Source organism: Ambystoma mexicanum, chromosome 1p (assembly GCF_040938575.1).
Source record: "Ambystoma mexicanum isolate Mex_15411 chromosome 1p, UKY_AmexF1_1, whole genome shotgun sequence".
Taxonomy (NCBI): domain Eukaryota; kingdom Metazoa; phylum Chordata; class Amphibia; order Caudata; family Ambystomatidae; genus Ambystoma; species Ambystoma mexicanum.
Window position 1 is genome coordinate 979163920 of NC_090921.1, and position 20677 is coordinate 979184596.

The following is a 20677-nucleotide window of genomic DNA, read 5'->3' on the forward strand; positions in this document are numbered from 1 at the left end:
TTGCGCAACGCTCCAGCTAGGATTGCCCTTTATAGATTGCATTTATCCAGAAAGGGGGGTGGAAGGCAACCTGCTTCCACATATGATGAGACCAGAGAAGAGTCGATAGATTTCCAGGCCAGGGAGGGGCCACAATCTCGTCCATGAAGGGGCTTAGTGGAGATTTCCTATGTGGTGTCTGTCTACGAGGTGTGCATGAATGCACATTCCCACACACATTCTAGCCCTGGAGATAGTTATTATCTTGTCTTAGAAAATGTGGAAGGTAGATATTTTTTCGACAGTCGGCCACTTCTTAGGAACTTCTCACGGTAATGGCATCAAACGTTGACCTCCAAACTGGCCTCTATGTTACTTAAGACAAGGGTGTCTAGGGCCCAGAGCAGAATCCAATTGATGTACACATGTATTGAGAGTACAGGCAATATAAAATGAAGTCTACTGATAAAAACACATTTCTTCAATTTGTTCTTGAGATCTCATTTTGGAACATGAACAACAACCTCCTCCTCATCCCTGGCAAAACAGAAATCCTAATGTGCAACAAAACCGCTCTCCTTCCCCAACCCACCCCTTGGTTGCCCTCCTTAGGACCCTCCCCCGCTTCATCATCCTCAGTCAAAAACCTGGGCTGCACCCTCAGCTCAGACTTCACCCTATCTTGCCACATTTATGCCGTCTCCAGATCCTGCCACCTCTGCATGTTCAAGTTCAATTACTCCAGACTCAGAGGCTCCTCCTTCACCGTCCTAGTCCCCACCCTCTGCAACTCCCTTCCGCTTACCCTCTGTCTGACAGAGAACACCAATCTTTCAGGAAGGCCCTTAAAACATGGGTTTTCCCCGTTATTTGAAACAAGACTGCAACCCCTCAGACACAAACCCAGGCCTGCAGTTACTTGATTCACTCCTCTCTCTTTCCTCTGGGACCTGCTCCAAACCTCTCCCCTTTCTTTCTCTCCCATGTGCCGCTGCTCTCCCTCCCCCTCCCCCATTCAGTTACTTCACTTTAGTCCTCCATCCTTCTTCTGGGCCCTGCCCCAGCCCTCTCTCCTTTCGCTTCCCTGTGCCACTCCTCCCCGTCCCTCACCAGAAGAATCAGGATATGGCACCCGGTGAAGTCTTGGGGGCATCCTGCTTCCCCCACTTTAAAGATCTTCAAACCTGGGCATGGTTTTGCACCTGTATGGATTTGAGGGAAGGGCAATGTCAGGCACTTGAATGACTACCTAAGGGTGGGCTATGTCCCACACCTGAATAGACTTGGGGGTGGACTACGTGATGCATTGGACTGTCCAAGGATGGGAAATGTATCACTCTTCAATGCTTTCCGTGGGTGGCCATTGTTTCTGCACTTGAGCTGCCTTGACGGTGGTAACGTATTGAACGGACGGAATTGAAAGTGGGCAGCATATAGCAACACAGGGGGCAAAATAATGCACTTAGACTGACTCTTGAAGGCGAGAAATGTGTAGCACCCGGACGGAGTGTGTGCTGCATCTGGACTGCTTAAGGGTGGACAACGTATTACTCTTTAAGACATCTTGAGGGTGGGCTTTTCTCTCTGCACCGAACTGTCTGAAGGGGCAACATATTGCAGTTGACGGTCCTCTGAGTTGGCAGCGCATTCAACTCAGATGAACACTGAGGTTGGGCAATATATCACACTTAGATTGATACAGAGAGTGGGCATCTTTTTTCCACTTAGACGGAGTAGCCGGTTACAGCAGGTGTAGAGCAATTGGAATGGTTGCGCAGTAAACCAGGGTGTTACACTTAGTCAAGTCCATGATGGCGACCAATGTTTTGGTCTCGCAGTTGACCGGTGTCCCGCTCCTAGCTAAGTCCAGGAGGGCAACCTAGTAACAGTGTCTAGGCGATTGTAGAAGGTGCTCCACTACCTGTAATGAAGGTCTTGGCAGAATGGCACCTCTACGGCTAAGCCAAGTCTTGAGGGTAACCACCTAATGAGTGCTGGAGGCATGCACACTGCAACCAGATGTATCAGAATTATGCCGAAGTTACCAATTCTTGGGCTTTCTCTTCATTTTAACCAATCCTTTTTTTCCGTTCACAATGCGCGCTGTTGGAATAAGTCAAAGGCGTGGCTTCAATCTGCACACATCTGCTCTCTCATAGAACTCGAATGGCACTCTGCACACCACCACTGTCATAGGAACGTAGTTACATTTCACAACTAAAACTGTGAACGGTAGCTGAACACATAATTGACTCTCCTCTTACCCACATACCCTGCCTATATCCCTAGTGTACCTCTCCCCGTCCATACACATGCCATTTAGACATGGGCGGATAGTAGGGAGCCGGAGAAACCCTCATAACCTTTGATGGCCATTATGCCCACACGCATACTAGCACCTCCTAACTTTTCCCAGACTTAGGACTTTGGTCCCACAGAGGGCATTCATCCTACCGCGTGTTGGCATCATACCCATGGTGAAAGGCGCTATATAAATGACAACATGAAATTAAATTAAATTAAATGAATGCACAAAGCCAAAGTCTTTGGGTGTGTGTAGGAAAACTTCAAAGAGATTGCTGAGAACACCAGGTGAAAGCAGAGCATGGCCAGCAGAGAACTGAGGAGGGCAAGGGTGTATGCATGCCTGATGTCTGGAATTATGAGCTGTTGCAATGGGGACCACAATCCCCACCCTGAGTAGCAATGATAACAAGAAGAGAGTACCCTCCAAGTGTCGCAGAGTGACCCCCAGCATCAATCTTCGAGCCACCGAGAACTATACTGAAGGGCGAAGCAGAGCGCAAGTTGGGAATATAACAGCAAACACCCGGCCATTCTATTGTACTACACCACTCTCTCCACTGACCTGGACTGCGGTTCCCGAAGGCGTGCAACCCCACAGCGCTTTGGAATAATAACAATGGTAAAAGGTGCTATATAAATGCCAAATAACATAATATAACATAACATGCATCTCATGGCAGCTTTAACCCAGTTTATTATTACTAATATCTTATCCAAAATGGAAGCACCCACGATCCCATGGCTCCAACACGTTAAGCAGTCATTGATGAAAATGAATGCACAAGCTCATTGTGTTGCTCCATGTATTTTAGACCAATCTAAGCAGAAGGAGTTTAAAATACGCTTGAGGTCCTCGATCAAAGACTGTCGGGACAGCACGGAACTACATTCTTTTTGCAACAAACACCACTCAGGATTACCTTCTAGGAGATGAACAGTTATCTGACAGATGTCTAATTACAAGGGCATGATTTAACTGTATTCCTTGAAGAGTGGTCGGGTCTCGCAACCAAACAAAACTGCATAATGTGTTCTGCACACTCTGAAGCTTTGTTGCATTTTATGTTTTTTTGCCCGGCTTACTTGCCTGTCAGTTCCAGAATGATATAATTGATCCTGAGGGGGGGCAGGATTCTCACATTGTCTCCGAGCTTTATATTATTTTTTAAGGGCCTACATCCCTTTTAATAGGTTTGGCGCTACTGTCCTATCTTCAACAGGCCTTAAAAATCAGGAACCATAATCTATTACTGCAATTAATATTTTGCTGTATCTGTATTGTTCCTTTTGATTGTCTTTGGACTTTGTATTTGTATAAATTGTTTTGTATGTTTTATGGAATTTTATATTCCGAAATAAACATAAAATGAAATGAAAATGATATGTAGCACTGCCAAATCCTGAATTCATATTCCAGCCCAGAGGCATCACAGGAACTGTAGACGAGGTGAAGGATTAAGGTGCCACCTGCGCGATAGTTGCATGAACTACTTCAATATCTTTAGCGGTGGCGGTAGTGGTAGCAAAGGTCATGCAGAAGGTGCCATGACTCGTCACGGCTAGAGGTAACATGGAGAGGTTTGGGGTTGGAGATGCTCTCAATATGTGTCCGAAGTTCTTTGGTGGCTGCTCAATCCAGGATTTAGCAGGACGGCTAGAATACCTCATGACTCCCTGACCTTTGGCCGGTGTCAGCTGACCCCGGAGTCAGCTGATTCATACCCAAACCCCTTTGATTTAATAAAATACTGGTGACTCCGAAGGCTGAGTGGTGTGGGTTAGTCAATTATGACTCGTATACATAATTGCCAATGAAATTCAGATGCCAAAATGACCATGAATAAAGAAGCGCGGGGACTCTCCGGAATGTGTACATTCCATTGGCATACTGTGTGGGGGGGGGGTAGCTAAAGCTCACAGCCAATATCAATGTTTGGCTTCTTGGAATCACTGTGAATGCTTTCACAATTTGGCCAGTCTGACTATTGATTATCGTTATTCGTGTTGCAAGGCCTGTTTGTGCCTCAAACTTTGAATATAGATTGGTTTGCAAAAATACTTTGCCGTTTATCAGGCTACAGATCATGTGATGTCACTTCCTGTGATCTCATTGAGGGATGAAGAGTGCTCTTATGCCACTTCCGCTGTTACTATGATAGTGATAAAATGATACCACTGGTCCTGGCAGTGCCCACTGAAGACTGAATACATCTGAAATCATCAGACTCTCTTCTCCAACTTCAATATGATTTCGCTCTGCGCTATCTTATATTAATGACATTTCTTTATTCGACTCTTGTTGTATAGCATGCTGCATTTACTTGACACGTTCACCACCTGTGACGTTTTGTGTTTTTTCAGATTTAAAAGTTGTTCAAGAGGAAGTAAAAACGATTGGAAAGTTAATCCAGAAAGACGCGCCTCCAGTCGACACCCGGAGAGCACAAGCGTAAGTTTACCTTTTCTGCCTGCAGGGCGAGGAACAGGAGCCCGAGCTCACCAGGCTACCCTGATCTACACCCTCTGGAAATCCTCCACACTACTGCTCAGGGTATGGGCATAGCATGTGTGCCCCTCCAATGCTTCAGGCGTAGCGCGTGGGCAGACACGCCTTCTGGCTCATGCAAAGAACCCACTCGCCCTCCACCCAGAACCAAGGAGAGCTCTCACCTACACCCTCCTCTACTCATGCTGACAGCCCTCTCTAAACTCTGCTGTGACGCTCAGGTCACCTAGGAGCTTTGTCACCCCCCATTGTCAGTACTTAATGTGAAATACAGCATTGCACAGGACACTTACTCGACTGGGAACCAAAAGTGGCTCTGGAAAGGTTTTTCAAAATGTCCCCATGAAACAATGTGCTGACAAATGTAACGAGCAAGCCAACCCCCTGTTAGTAGGGGTGTGGGGGTTCTCCCCGCAAGAAAATGTGAAAAAACATCCAGAATAGTGCATTTGAAAGCACATTTGTCCCTGCGTCGGGATAAACACTAGTTAAACCTAACAAAAACAGACACAAAACATGTGTTAAGAGTGAGGAAAAACATGGGAATTTATAGAACACACTTTCTCTTCATGTGGATGCAGGGTATGAGGAGAGACAGATGGAAAGGGTTGTGGTGTCTGGGAGAGAGGATACAGAACAGAGAGTTCTCTGTAGACCAGCAAACGTGCAACACACAGGGTCAGCCAGTTCTTTAGGTGAGATGCGAAATCGAGGGGGCACTCGAAGGGGACGTGACCAAAGGGCACAGGTAATGGCATAAAGCAGGGTCAGTTGACATAGGAAAGGGCCACCTGCCCCAAACAATACATATTGAATTCCTGAAAACATGTATTTTAGGTCACTCAACATTGTATCGGGTGACCTCATCCACATACTGTAAATTTAGCGCTCCCTTCCCAGCGCAGGGAAAATCCCTTTACACAATGTAGGGCACAGTCAGAAAAGATCCTGGTACTTTTAACAGCGGCTGTAGGAGCCACAGTGGCACCCCAGCTCATGAGCAATTTTTGGAGATTGCTGGAGCTCTGACCTGGCTAGCCCCAGCCCACTTAAAGCGCTGGTGCAAGCCGTGGACTAGCCATTAAACTGAGACGGTTACTGTTGGCGCCAGCATCCCACCCTCCACGGCTTTTCCCCATGCTGGTTTGGGCTGCATCGGATCACCAACTGTTTTCTTTGCCCATCATGCCAGGAAGTACACATACAGGGGAAAAACCATACAGTAACACTTATTTAGCCTAAGTTCCCACTGTGACACTTAAGGTGGCATTATGAATATTGCAGTAACTGCACAAAATTGTGGCAACAAAATGACTGCTCTGCCAGAACTGAGGAAAATCGGAAATAAAAGTTCCAACATATAGCTTGAGGTAGTTCATCAACAAAAATGGAGTATTTAGCCACAGTGGAATTACCTCCAGCGGTAGTTCATGCAAAGGAGTCATATATATGGAGAATAACAAGTAATAATATAATGCAGATTTACTGCACCGTGACTGGGCAGTAAAGGTAATAAGCACTTGCAATTCCGCCATCTTGTGACAAGGCCCTCGACGTCTCCAGTATCTACCTCCTCCAGCCGCCTTTGTAAATAAATGCCTAGCCACTAGTCACCTGCATTCGCACAGCTCATGTTCATAATTCCGCCATCTTGTGACGAGGCCCTTGATGTCTGCAGTATCTACCTCCTCCAGCCGCCAGTCAGCTGCATTCGCACAGCTCATGTTCATAATTCCGCCATCTTGTGACGAGGCCCTTGATGTCTGCGGTATCTACCTCCTCCAGCCGCCTTTGTAAATAAATGCCTAGCCACCAGTCAGCTACATTCGCACAGCTCATGTTCATAATTCCGCCATCTTGTGACGAGGCCCTTGATGTCTGCAGTATCTACCTCCTCCAGCCACTAGTCACCTGCATTCGCACAGCTCATGTTCATAATTCCGCCATCTTGTGACGAGGCCCTTGATGTCTGCAGTATCTACCTCCTCCGGCCGCCTTTGTAAATAAATGCCTAGCCACTAGTCACCTGCATTCGCACAGCTCATGTTCATAATTCCGCCATCTTGTGACGAGGCCCTTGATGTCTGCAGTATCTACCTCCTCCAGCCGCCAGTCAGCTGCATTCGCACAGCTCATGTTCATAATTCCGCCATCTTGTGACGAGGCCCTTTATGTCTGCAGTATCTACCTCCTCCAGCCGCCAGTCAGCTGCATTCGCACAGCTCATGTTCATGTGCAGGTCTCGTCAGGTAAGCACTTGCTGCTGAGATCTGTGTTCCTACAGCTGACCACAGGTTCAAGTGCCAGGAGGGCCAACTGATTTTTTTGGATCCTTCTAGGTTTCAGATGTTGAGTACCACTACATCACGTTGGGTTATAATAACGCTAGTGCTCTGAAGCAGCAGGAAATGAGGTTGCAAGCACTACATAAAAAGATATGCTGGTAACAAGTTTATTTTATTGTTGCCTTTACCCATGCACAGAGCTGTCTTTTTCGTGTCATCTTTATTAATGTGTGTATATGGGAAACCTAGCTGGGAAGCCACCCAGTGCTGTGCACAGGTGGCACCGGGTTACAGCTAGGGTGCAGGGTTCACAGAGGTTGCCCGGATGAGAGCAGGGACTTTGCGGCAGCAGATGGTAGAGCTGAGTGGCACAACGAGCCAACTGTTCTTTGAAGAATAAGGTCTTCAGGTCCAGAGACTTTAAGAGAGAACATAAATCCATTGCATGGTGGAACAGGCCTTCCTAAACATATAAGGAGCTATTTTTTTTTCTGTAAAGTTTTTCTGAATGCAGAGGAGTTCACAGTGATGCCCTTAGAGGGAAATAGGGCATGGGTTTTAACAGTGGTGGAAATGGAAAAATTGGTGGGGGATCCCACAATGGCCGGGTGGGGGTGGAGTTGGGGGGGGGGGAGTGCCCGAGGAGGCAGGTTAAGTGGGGGTGGAGCTGCCAGTTGACCTCCGATCAAAGGAAATGTCCAAAATAATAGTTTCAAACAGCTCTATTTCTTTCATGCTGCTTCTTTTCCAAACTAAATATCAATTCCACTTTAAACCACTTTCATGGCACTGGTGATGAGTTACTTCACTATGCTGATAATAGTTTTGACCAGTGTTGCTGAGTAAATATTCTTTAAAATATGCAATTTGCGTCCCATTTTATAAATAAAAAAACTTCCGCGTGGGTACTATTCAAACACAGTGATTTCTGTTCGCCATAAGCAACGTTTTATTTTACTTGAACCACACCCGGACAGCTCCTGCAGCTCCACTCTGAAAGCAGTTGGGTGGCTGCATGGTGTGTGATGTTAATAGGGGTATTTATTTATGCAATGTTTGTTGCATGCCAGTATATTTATTTATGCAATGTTTGTCGGATATATTTATTTATGCAATGTTTGTCGGGTACAGGTATCTGAAAAACATTGCATAAATAAATAATCTGGGTCCATGTATCCGACAAACATTGCATAAATAAATAAACCGGGTCGTGGCTGAGGACCCGGTCGTGGCTGAGGACTGTAACTTCCTCTTGTGACCTCTTGCATGGGGTCACCAGAGGAAGTTAGTTTGCTCGTGGGCGCAATTTTTTTTCCTTCTTCCCAGCGCAGAGCAGGGGTTTTGGGCAGCTAACTCTGGCCAGATCCCGAGATCCGGCTACACATCTGGTGCCGGATCTCAGATCCGGCGAGAGCCGGCCCAGTGACCAGCACTGGGTTTGAACACTGTGCTGCCGACTGCTACTGTCTGGGCTGGTGGTGATATGGCAGTCCGCCAAATAACCCAGTTAAAGTTATTTTCCGTGGTCACAGGAGGTGGACTGATGTGAAGGGCCACACTCCTCATGCAACTGCTGAGTAAGCTATAATGAAAGTGTAGAAGCTTCGTACTTCTTTCTCTCCTGCTTCTAGGCACTATAAGAGGTACTCTGTTTATCCATCTAAGAAGTTGGCCCTGCCCGAGTTCCAACCCCAGCCATGCCATAGGTGAATGCTTTACTCACTGAGCTATCTTTCACGGCTCCTCTAAAAACTAGCCTCCCAGTGAATGGAAGATGCTTTACAACACTTTTGGTGGAGACTCTAAATGTCTCACAGGGCCCTCCACTAACCACTTCATACAACTTCTATGATCGTACACAATACACGCAGACCAACGAAATCACTCCCATACAGCAGTGTATGTTCCCTCCCAACAGAAATCAAATAAAGAGTACTACACCTCTACACTAACTTACATGTAGCTGCCTTGGCCAATGAATCTTAGCAATGTGGAAGCATTTTGCTCCCCTCTGGACACAAACGCCTCTATGCACTTGACACTGAATACCTACGAACAGACCCACAAGCAGAGCTCAGGTTATATTTGCAAAAAATATGCAAGTGCCACTGAGCGTAGCAAGGTAGCGCTTACCAATGCTTGGGGGTGGTCTACCCCCCCTCCCTGAGAACATATTTTGAATAAAAGGTTAAAATGGTGCATTACACAGCACACTTTCTGTGATGAATTGGGTAGAAAGCCAGGCAGTTTGCAAATGATTTTGTAACTCATGAAAACATCCAGTAGATGCAAGTCACCAACAGCTCACAGGATCGTTTCCCAACGCATTTTAATGATGCCTTCCCCCACAATATATGCCAGCATAAACAATTCTCACACTGGCTGTGCCCATACATTTCCATGCTGGCTTCCCCTATATATGCCATTATTCCCATATAAGAAAATAGTCATGTTTCCTTTACGCATAATACCAGTAATGATACTATAAGAAAGCATGGCTAAGTTGGCACTGCCAATAATTGCCAGTACCTGCACGTAAGAGCATAATAATAATAAAACATGTTGAACATGTAACACTGACCATGTTTGCTTTACCATAGATGTCCAGTAAAATATGTCATGCCACAGTAACAAATGGCTAGACTGGCTTCACCAAAATGCCTGTATAGCCATGTAATAACACATAACATGCTTTTTTGATCATAGAGTCCCAGTAACAAATGTCATGCCACAGTAAGAAAATACTTCACTGGATGCACCAAAGTGCCAATCCAGCTATGTAGCAACACTTGTCATGCTTGCCTTATCATATATGCCCAGTAAAACATATCATGCCAAAGTAAGACATGGCTATACTGACTGCACCAAAATGCAGTCTAGCTGTGTAATACCACTTATTATGCTTGCATAATTATTGCTGCCCAGTAAATCCCAGCCTATCCCACCTACGATCCATCCACCTACCACACCTTGCCCAACCACCAGAGGTTCACACCAGAAACCTGCACCTCAGGCAACGCCTATGTTACACTCCTGACTCCTCACCCAGAGATCTGACCTTGGCAGTCTTTAATCTGCCACCTGACCCCGATAGCAGCGCCAACAACCAGAGCCCCCCCACTCATCCACAGCCTACTACAATCAGGAACAAACGCCTGAGTGGGTGCAGTGTCACTCACCTCAGGCCTAGAACTAAAAGGACCACCTCTCACAAAGACTCTGCCATATCCACGCATGCCACCAGCCTTACTGCCAACCCCCACAAGCCACCTGGTGAACCCCCCACCATGTAAGCCATCGTATCAGCATTGAACTGAAAAACAACAGCTTCACCTAACCTCTCTAACCACTCCCTATGCACCTCTCCACTCCAATGCGCCCTGATCAGCGCAAGGTGCATCCCTGCACGTGCGTTGGACATAAATGACCTGATTCTCTCTCCATGCCTAGACATCCTTGCCGTCACTGAAACCTGGCTACACCCTGCCTCAGGCTCGGCCCTCTCAATAGCTGTACCCCAGGGATTTACCATCCTTCGCTGTGACAGACACCAGGGGTGGAGGAGTTGCATTAATAGCAAGAGACTCCCTGCCTTTCAGAACAATCAGCACGTCTCTAAACAATAATTGTGAGACCCTCACAGTCAAATTGCCCATCTCTGAGACTATGACTATGCATATTATTTATGTCCCCCAGGCCCGGCACCGACCTTTGAGGAGGACTTGCTCCACACCTTATATACGCACATTAAGCCAACATCAAAAACCCTACTCCTAGGAGACTTGAATCTAGGATACAACGACCCCACCGACGCCACTGCCACGTCAGTAGCTAATGCACTTACCACACAAGGCCTCGTGCACCGAATCTGTGCTCCCACACACTCGAAAGATTGCATTCTGGATTGGATTGCTGACCTCAGCTGCCAGGCTACTATCTCCAGCAACAACCCGTGCCCCTGGTATGATCACCACGTGATCCACTTTTCTCTGTCCCCTATCGGACACTCCCCTGCTACCACATCCCTTCCTGCCCCCTACTCTGGCCTGCAGCTCGAGAAACCTCACAAGGAGCGCCTTGCTCCAGTGCTTAGCACACTTCTACCTCAATCTCACCTCCCTACTGACCCTAAGACTTTAGCCGATCTATACGCCACTACCCTAAATACAGCTATTGACGCCATTGCCCCACTAATACCTCGAAAGTCCAACCCCTCTGTCCACAGGAACTCCTGGCTCACCCAGGACTTTTATGAACTTTGTTCCCTCAAACGGCTAGCTGAGGCTAAATGGAGAAAGTCACCCACCTTGGAGAGGTAGCTGGAGTTCATATCCGCTTAAAAATACTACAAACATGAAATCCTACAAGCCAAGACCACGTCATACAACACCTGTATTGCCAATGTGAAATATGAGACTAGGGAGATCTTCGCTATCCTTGGAGAACTTGAAAGCCCCACCAACCCTCCAGCCACTATGACCAAAGATGACCTATGGTGCTCGAAGAGGCAAAACGCCATGCTGGCCAAAATCAACACCCTCCAAAACAGAATAGACTTGAAACAATATTTGCTTATACCCCCAGGCAACCTGCCTCCCTCTACCATGCCCTCCCCTCCAGCCAACATGTATGACCTCCCTATGTTTTGCTTTGGCTATGTCTCCGACACTGAGGTCAAAACTATTCTAAAAGGCCTCAAACCCTCGAGATGCAAGGGAGACATGTGCCCTGCAGTCCTAGCTAAGGCAAATCCAGCACTACCTGGAAGCCAATCACATCCTGGGAATCCTTGCCCCAGTAAAGAATCTGCTCTCTTGGTCCTCAAGAATCAGCTGCATGACATCAGAGATGAGGGCAAGCCTGCCCTACTGCTCCTTCTTGACCTATCGGTGGCCTTTGACTTGGTGAAACACAATATCCTCTGCCACCATCTTACATTGGGAGCAATTTCCTTGCCGGAAGTCACTTCCTGGATCGCCTCCTTCCTCAGCAAGAGATCCATCAGAGTATTCGCCGATAACTTTAATGCCCCTACTGCACCCCTCTCTTGCGGCGTTCCGCAAGGTTCTTGTGTCTCACCAACATTGTACAATATCTTCAAGAAACCCCTTTTCGTCCTCCTTGATCCATTGGCGTATCATATACTAATTATGTGGATGACATACACATCCTGCTCCTGCTCACAGGCAACTACTTGGTTAACTCAACCTCACTGAACTCGGTCTACCCAACTATGCAACCCTGGTTGGCCACAGACCATCTCTGCCTAAACAATGAAAAAACAGAGCGCCTCCTGGTGACCTCATCAGCATTGATAAAAAATCTTGACCCCCAGTACTGCGCCTTTGTCATCGAGGGCTTCCCAATCTCAGTCTCACAGTCAGTGAAGACACCAGGAGTTTCCCTGGATGGCACACTCTCCCTCACACGCCAAGTGAGTTCCATCGCATCATCTGCCGCCTACACCACCAAGCTGATTAATGCAGCCAGACCCTTCCTATCCACGAAAAGCTCCATTACAATTGCCCGAGCCACTGTTGGCTCAAGACTTGACTATTGCAATGCATTTTTTGCAGGCACCTCAGAAAACAATATTAGGAAAATGCAGGTCATCCAGAACAATGCCCTCAGAGCAGTGCTGAACATACCCAAAATCGAATACATCAGTGTAACGCGAAGAAAGGCCCACAGGCTCCCCATCCGCAAAGAGGATTCGATTCAAAACACTATCGATCACTCACAGATGCCTTTCAGAGGAAGCCCTCCTTTACGTCTCGCAGAAAATGACTGGAGCTACCTCACTCAGACTAACGACATTGGCTTATGCCCATCGCCTTGCTCAGCCCAAATTCAAACGGGCGAAAGCTGGAGGCGCAAGCTTCCCTACCATCACAGCCAAGCAGTGGAACCTGCCCCTGCCATTTCTACGAGCGGAAAGCTCCTACTGGGCCTTCCGGAAATCTCTAAAAATGTTACTATTTACTTAAAATTTGAACCTATGCTGTATCTGATCTGTCCATACAGTGGTGTGTAATATGTAATGTGTCTCTTACTGCAAATAGGCTTTTTTTTTTCTCCTTACAAGTAATTTATCAGGAAAAAGCACCTTAGGGCTTAGCGCGCTATACAAATACAAATGTAAAAATAAATAAATAAATCACCACTGAAAAGAAAATAACTAACACAACCAAAGACAAAACCGGACTTCCTGAGGATAAAAAGAAGGTTGTTTGGATGATTTACTATGCTCCTCCTGTGTAATTTACCCTTGACTTTTGACAGCAGTGCAATAAGTTGCGGGAGAAGGGTTTGGGGGGTTACGTTTTTCATTGTTTCAGGTTTTCTACTCAATCAATGACATACGTTTTACCCAGATTTTTCTATTGCAAGTATATACACAGAGGCTTGATGGTTGATGATACTTATTAGATAAAATAATACAAAAGAAATCTAAATACAAAACAATGTCATGCCACAGTAAGAAATGGCTAGACTGGCTACACCAAAATGCAAGTATAGCCATGTATTAACATTTATCTTGCTTTATCACAGATGCATTGTAAAAAATGTCATGCCTCAGTAATAAATGGCTAGAACGGCAGCACCAAAAGGCCAGTCTAGCCACATAATAAAAGTTATCATGCTTGTTTTATCATAGATTTCCGGTTTAAAATGTCTCCCTCTCCAGTCCCACTCCCCCCCACAAATGAACAGGAACAAACCCAACACAAGCACACACACACAAATTCACCCGGTTGCTCGTTCATTCAAACATACATTCACAGAGCATTCACTTGCTCATTCACACAACTTTCAAACTGCATTCACACAGCATTCACTTGCTTATTCACATATGCATGCATACAACATACACTTACTCATTCACATGTATACCCAAACACCCATGCATCATACACTCTCTCAATCACACATGCATGCATACACACATAACAACATACACATAATATAAATACAAAATTCTACCTACCTTCAAATCCAGTCTGTATGTTGTTCCTGCTTAGATGCTGCCTCCATTGACTAAGGCCCTCTGGCTCCCATGTGCAAGAAAAGAAACCTGGAAGCACAGTATGTTCCTGGTTCCTGTGCATGCACATAGGAGCCGGAGCACCACTTTGTCCGCACTCCATTAAGACTGAATGTGTGGGGAGGCACAGGAGCGCCTCTCGTACATTCCGACATGCAGTTCCACAGCCTGCATCCTCAATGGGTCATTCAAGGCTGCAGGCTGTGGAACCGCATGTCGGAATGGTAAGCAAGACGCCCTCTGCCTTGCATGGTATATTGGGCATGCACGTAGGGGAACATAGACTGTCAAAGGGAAACCACATTTTCCTTTGACAGTTTAGCCCGCAGCTCCCCCATAATGGCTGAGGGTGCTGGCAGGTTGGCGCCCCCTTGCCCATTATGGACAAGCCACCCCTGGTTCAAATCAAAGCTAAGCTGAATTTTTCTTCTCTCCCCATTAACTAACCCATGCCCTTCTCTTTTAGATACTTTAGAAAGCCTGGAGCTCATTGAAACTGGTGGCAGAGCACAGTATAAACCCCAGTAATCAAACATAACCCCAAATAAGACTGAAAATAAGATCTCATAAATCACTTCTAAGCAGGTCTGCTACTAGCCAAAATCTCGCCCTTTGTGGTGCTGGAAATCGAAAAGAGTTCTCGAAGAAGCCCTGCGGTGCGAGGCCCGGCTGAAGAAGAGTAGCGGGAGCAATGGAGGCAGGGAGAGAAGGTATAGTTAAGGCAGGCAAGTGATACGCTTGTAAAAATCCACAGGGCTAAGAAAATGCTATTTTATAGAGATGAGTTGAACTGTCAACGAATCACATAATAAACCATCCCAACATTATCATTATTATAGTAACATCTTGAGTAATATGAGAACAATTCTATTTAATTTTTTCCGTCCTGAAGGAAACCTATAAGTACCAACATACAAAGTAGCCTGTGTGGAAGAAAATCTCCTCTCAGCTTTAAAGCTGTACTTTTACAACTGAACTGTGAAAGAAATGCATGATAATAGCACCTGCTTGTAGTTATTGTTTGACATGGCTTTATCCACCTCTCTCATTTCTTACAACCATTTGCACCTCTCCATGGACATGTCACAGCCCATAGTCACACCCCTTATCCACTCACTGTTTGCAACCACTTAACATTAATCACACCTTAATGCATTTAAATGCAAAACAGAGAAGCCAAGTAGAACAGAGCACCTCTGAGTTCAGAGGTTAGGCTCAGCACGCTGGGAACATCTGGTCACTGCTGGTGCCATGTTGTATGGTTCACAGGCATGGGCTTTTGGTTTTTGTGGATCACGGGAGACAATTAGATCCAGGGAAATCTAGCCCTGTTCCTGCACTGGTACTGTGATGTTGGCAGTTCGGCAGGGGTGGGGGGGTTGCACCCAGATTGCTTGCATTTTGTTGGGCTGTGGTAAATATCATGTCAGCTATCATGTTTTCCTATCTTTAGGTTCAACTTTACGCAAGTATTCAGAACTCTTTAAGAGAGCTCAGTGGGCTGTGCACCTTGTGCAGAGTGTTTTGTGTAATCTGTTAGGCCTACTTGGACTCAACCTTTTAGCCTTCCAAAGTAGGCAAAAGGAATACCATTGAGTTTGGTAATGATCACATGATTTGATGTGCCAAGAGACGATTCAGTTTCCATAGTGTGCGAAGTAGAGGGTCCGCATAGTATTGTTATTACCAGTCAGCATCTCCTAGTTATGTTTTGTTATGTTATTGTGTTTTTTACCCCACACTACTGGCATTTCCATGGTCCCCAGGCGCTCTTGCAGATCGGTAAAGGAAGGGGGTTCGGGAGGGGTTAGTGGGATTGAGAGGGAAAAGTGCAAGAGAGTTTTTATGTGCTGTCGGTAGCTTCAGTTCGGAAAATACAGTCACTGTGTGCTAGTTTGTTTTTAGTTTGTTGACGTCTGGTGTTTGGTGCGTGGTTGTATGTGGGTGGTTTATGCTTTTCCTGTGCTTTTTTAATTTTTTGGCGGATGTTTGTGTCTGGTTTCTTCTGTGTTGGAGGGTGGGTGTGCAGAACACTGTAGAGTTTTTTTAGTAGGGTTAGTCGGCGGTCGTCTGAGTCTTTTTCTGCAGGTCGGGTTGTTCCGCTGGGTTAATATTCTATGGTGTTTGGGGTTGGATGCTTTATTTCTTTTGGTGGTCCTGTTTCAGGGTTTTTTTTGTGTTCCGTTGGTGATCTTCCTTTGCTGATGTTTCGTCAGTAGCTTGGTAGTTAAAGAGACTTTTTTTTAACAGGTTCCTGAATTTTAGGTGGTGTTCTGTTGTTCGTATTTCCTTTGGCAGCAAGTGCCAAAGTCTCACCGCTATGCAACAGAATGCTGATGCCCCGAATTTGTGCTTTGCATATTGTTTTGGTTCAAGGCGAATGTTGTTGCTGGACCTTAGTGACCGTGTTGGATGTAGATGTAGATTTTTCCCTGTATGAATCCCGCTCCTTGGCCGCGGATTGCTCTGTGTGTTATGCAGTGCGTTTAGAAGAAATTGTGTTTTTTGACTGCAAGCCAATTTAGGGTTCTCAGTGCTGGTGTGATGTGTTCTCTCTCAGTGAATCTGAGGAGCAGTCTTGCTGCTGCGTTCTGTACTCATTGTAGTTTTTGTACAAGGTCTGCTGGCATTCCGAGACAGATGCCGTGGGCGTAGTCTATTCTTGACATGACGAGAGAGATGACGGCGAGTGTTCTGTGTGGGAAGGTGAAGAAGGGGAGATAGTTGCTATCACATGCTGCCAGAAATATAGATGGCAATCGCAGAAAGCGAGATGCACTCTTTCTGACAAACAGAAGTGCACGTAAAGTGTGAGTTTCACGTAAACACCCTGGAGACCGGGAGAAGCATCCTGTTACTATTCTAAGATGTTTGTTCTAAAATCAGTGAGAGGACGTCCTGTTAAATCACATCTCTGTAAGAAAAACAAACAAGATTTTCCTGGAGTTAGGCTGCCACCTTGTGTCCACTTTACATACTTCACCTTCTTTTCTAATGGAGCCTTTCCATTTTCCTAGTGAAGAAGGTTCACAGGAAACAGTGCACTCCCTATGGTGGGCTGGTGGGACTTAAAATGCTGTGTGGTAGGCATCCTCATTCCCAAAAACACAGAAAAGGGTGCTTTTCAGGTGTGTAAAACACAGAGGCCTGCCTCTGTGAAATCCTAACAAAAGGGTTTGTGTTTTTTGCATACTGCAGGTTGGTACTAACCAGGGCTTTAAAGCAATGTGATGGTATAGCCGTATCGTGGATTCACAGGCCCCAGGTCATTACACAAGTCTGTTTCTTTGATGTAGTATATTTTATTATTGGGCTGGGGCAGACACAAGTGTGAAATGGAGAGTGCTAATGACCCCGTTCCCTGACAAGTCCCAGCTCACTGGGAAGGCACCATTAACATTCCAAAGCCCCTCATTCGGTGTATCCTCCATAGCAAACGCCTGCACCGCTTATTTGGTCTGACCACTTTCTTATCCAGGCTAGGATTTCATTACCCTCCCCCCTCCTAAACATAATGCCCACCCACGCATTCAAAAAATGTCTCACAACCTTGAAAAACCTAACAGCCCCTAAACTAGCCACACTGCTGTCTACTAAGCTTCAATCCCTAGATAACTTTGTTGACTCCTCGAAACTTATTAACCATCTGTCACTTAACATCAAAGAAGCAGTTAACGATCTTGCTCCATTGAAAATGAAGGCAATAAAGACTGAAACCACAAAGAACACTTGGTTCTCTAATGAAATCCTTGCTGCCAAACAAGAAAAGAGAGCTCTCGAAAGAGCTTGGAGGAAGGATCCTAATGATAACACCTTAAAAAATTAAAAAAGCACAGGAAAAGCTGTTTGTCAGAAAGAGTGCATCTCGCTTTCTGCGATTGCCATCTATATTTCTGGCAGCATGTGATAGCAACTATCTCCCCTTCTTCACCTTCCCACACAGAACACTCGCCGTCATCTCTCTCGTCATGTCAAGAATAGACTACGCCCACGGCATCTGTCTCGGAATGCCAGCAGACCTTGTACAAAAACTACAATGAGTACAGAACGCAGCAGCAACACTGGTCCTCAGACTCACTGAGAGAGAACACATCACACCAGCACTGAGAACCCTAAATTGGCTTGCAGTCAAAAAATACAATTTCTTCTAAACACACTGCATAACACACAGAGCAATCTGCGGCCAAGGAGCAGAATTCATACAGGGAAAAATCTCCATCTACATCCAACACGGTCACTAAGTTCAAGCAACGACATTCGCCTTGAACCAAAACAATATGCAAAGCACAAATTTGGGGCATCAGCATTCTGCTGCATAGCGGTGACACTTTGGCACTTGCTGCCAAAGGAAATACCAACAACAGAACACCACCTAAAATTCAGGAACCTGTTAAAAACAAGTCTCTTCAACTACCAAGCTACTGACGAAACATCAGCAAAGGAAAATCACCAACAGAACACAAAAAAAAAAACCTGAAACAGGACCACCAAAAGAAATAAAGCATCCAACCCCAAACACCGTAGAATATTAACCCAGCGGATCAACCCGACCTGCAGAAAAAGACTCAGACATCCGCCGACTAATCCTACTAAAAAAACTCTACAGTGTTCTGCACACCCACCCTCCAACACAGAAGAAACCAGACACATACATCCGCCAAAAAATTAAAAAAGCACGGGAAAAGCATAAACCACCCACATACAACCACGCACCAAACACCAGACGTCAACAAACTAGCACACAGTGACAATTTTTTCCGAACTGAAGCTACCAACAGCACATAAAAACTCTCTTGCACTTTTCCCTCTCAATCCCACTAACCCCTCCCGAACCCCCTTCCTTTACCGATCTGCAAGAGCGCCTGGGGACCATGGAAATGCCAGTAGTGTGGGGTAAAAAACACAATAACATAACAAAACATAACTAGGAGATGCTGACTGGTAATAACAATACTATGCGGACCCTCTACTTCGCACACTATGGAAACTGAATCGTCTCTTGGCACTTCAAATTATGTGATCATTACCAAACTCAATGGTATTCCTTTTGCCTACTTTGGAAGGCTAAAAGGTTGAGTCCAAGTAGGCCTAACAAATTACACAAAATCCATCCTTAGCTACAAAAAACTCATCATTGAGGCTAAGGCCACACACTATAATGAAAGAATTGTGAATGCACAATCCAACACTGGGGAGCTATTCAAAATCCTAGCGGAGTTTCAAAATCAGCCTCCACCCACTAACAATATCATCAAGGATGATAAGTGGTGTCAGGGCATTCATGATGCCTTTCTACTCAAGATCGACTCTCACGAAGAAAAAATCCAAAAAGCCCTTGGCAACGTAACATCGACGCAAACTGCTAGTGATACCACTCCGTCCAACACTAGTGAAAACATTATCCCTCAATTCTCATTCACACACTACACCAAAGACAAAGTATCCAAAATCATACAAGACCTTAAAGCCACTTCCTGTCCTGCCGACGACTGTCCCACAAGCATTCTTAAGGAGTCCTTGGAAACCTTGGTTCCATGGATTGCCAAACTGGTAAATCTCTCCTTCGACGAGGGTCTGGTGCCGGACCTGTTAAAATCGGCATGGATTACACCTTTATTGGAAAAGGAAAACCTTGATCCAGCCAACAATGACAACGATGGGCCCATAAGAAACGTGCCTTTTGTCCTCAAGATACTTGATAAACTTGCCTACCTACAGTTACAGGCCCATGTTGAAAAACATAACATCCTGGGAACCCGTCAGTCGCGCTATAGAGCTCGTCACAGGACTGAGACAGCTATGCTAGATCTCAAATCCACCCTAGCTAGCATAGCTGACAAAAACCAAGCTGCACTGCTTATGCTATTAGATCTCTCCACAGCCTTTGACCTAGTTGATCACAGCTTACTGGTGTCAAGGCTCGGAGAGGTCGCTAACTGCTCTGTAATTGCATCCAGATTGATTGCTTCCTTTCTGGGTCCCAGAATGGTTAGGGTTTGCGTTGGCAATATTCAATCTTCCCTGATCTCTCAGACCTATTAATCCTCAGGGCTCCTGTCTGTCGTCTTTGCTCTTTAATCTATACATCTGTCCCCTTCTTGACCTCCTAAACAAATTAGGAGTGCAATACACAAACTATGCTGACGATACTCAGGTAGTCATACAGTTGAGTGGCTCTTATAGCAGTGATGTGGAAACCATCAAAAAAATATATAAAGCCGTACAAGATTGGATGGCCTGCAACTCTCTTGCTCTGAACGACAAAAAGACCGAACACCTCATTGTGGCATCTAAAAATACTTGGACTAAACTTGACTCCAACTATGCTAGTTTCCATATTGCTGACAATATTATCACCGTCCAAAAGAAATTCAAGACCTTAGGAGTTGCTCTTGATGAAGAACTCTCCATGAAATCCCACGTTTCAAGCATTAAGTCCAGCTGCGGTCTTATAAACAAGAGAATAAGATACATTTGCCCATTCATCTCGGAAGAGAACTGTGCTCTCCTGTCGACTGCACTGATTAATTCGAGATTAAACTACTGAAATAGTCT

General features: G+C 45.6%; 1 protein-coding gene across 3 annotated transcripts in view; it reads left to right on the forward strand.

Moving 5' to 3' along the window:
* The window catches only part of ADGRG1 (adhesion G protein-coupled receptor G1), a 422546-nt gene that overhangs the window by 349397 nt on the left and 52472 nt on the right, over window positions 1-20677 (forward strand). For all 3 annotated transcript variants that reach the window (XM_069654230.1, XM_069654221.1, XM_069654239.1), the window contains exon 5: window positions 4648-4735. In XM_069654230.1, the coding sequence (XP_069510331.1) occupies window positions 4648-4735 (88 nt within the window). The remainder of the gene's footprint in view (window positions 1-4647; window positions 4736-20677) is intronic.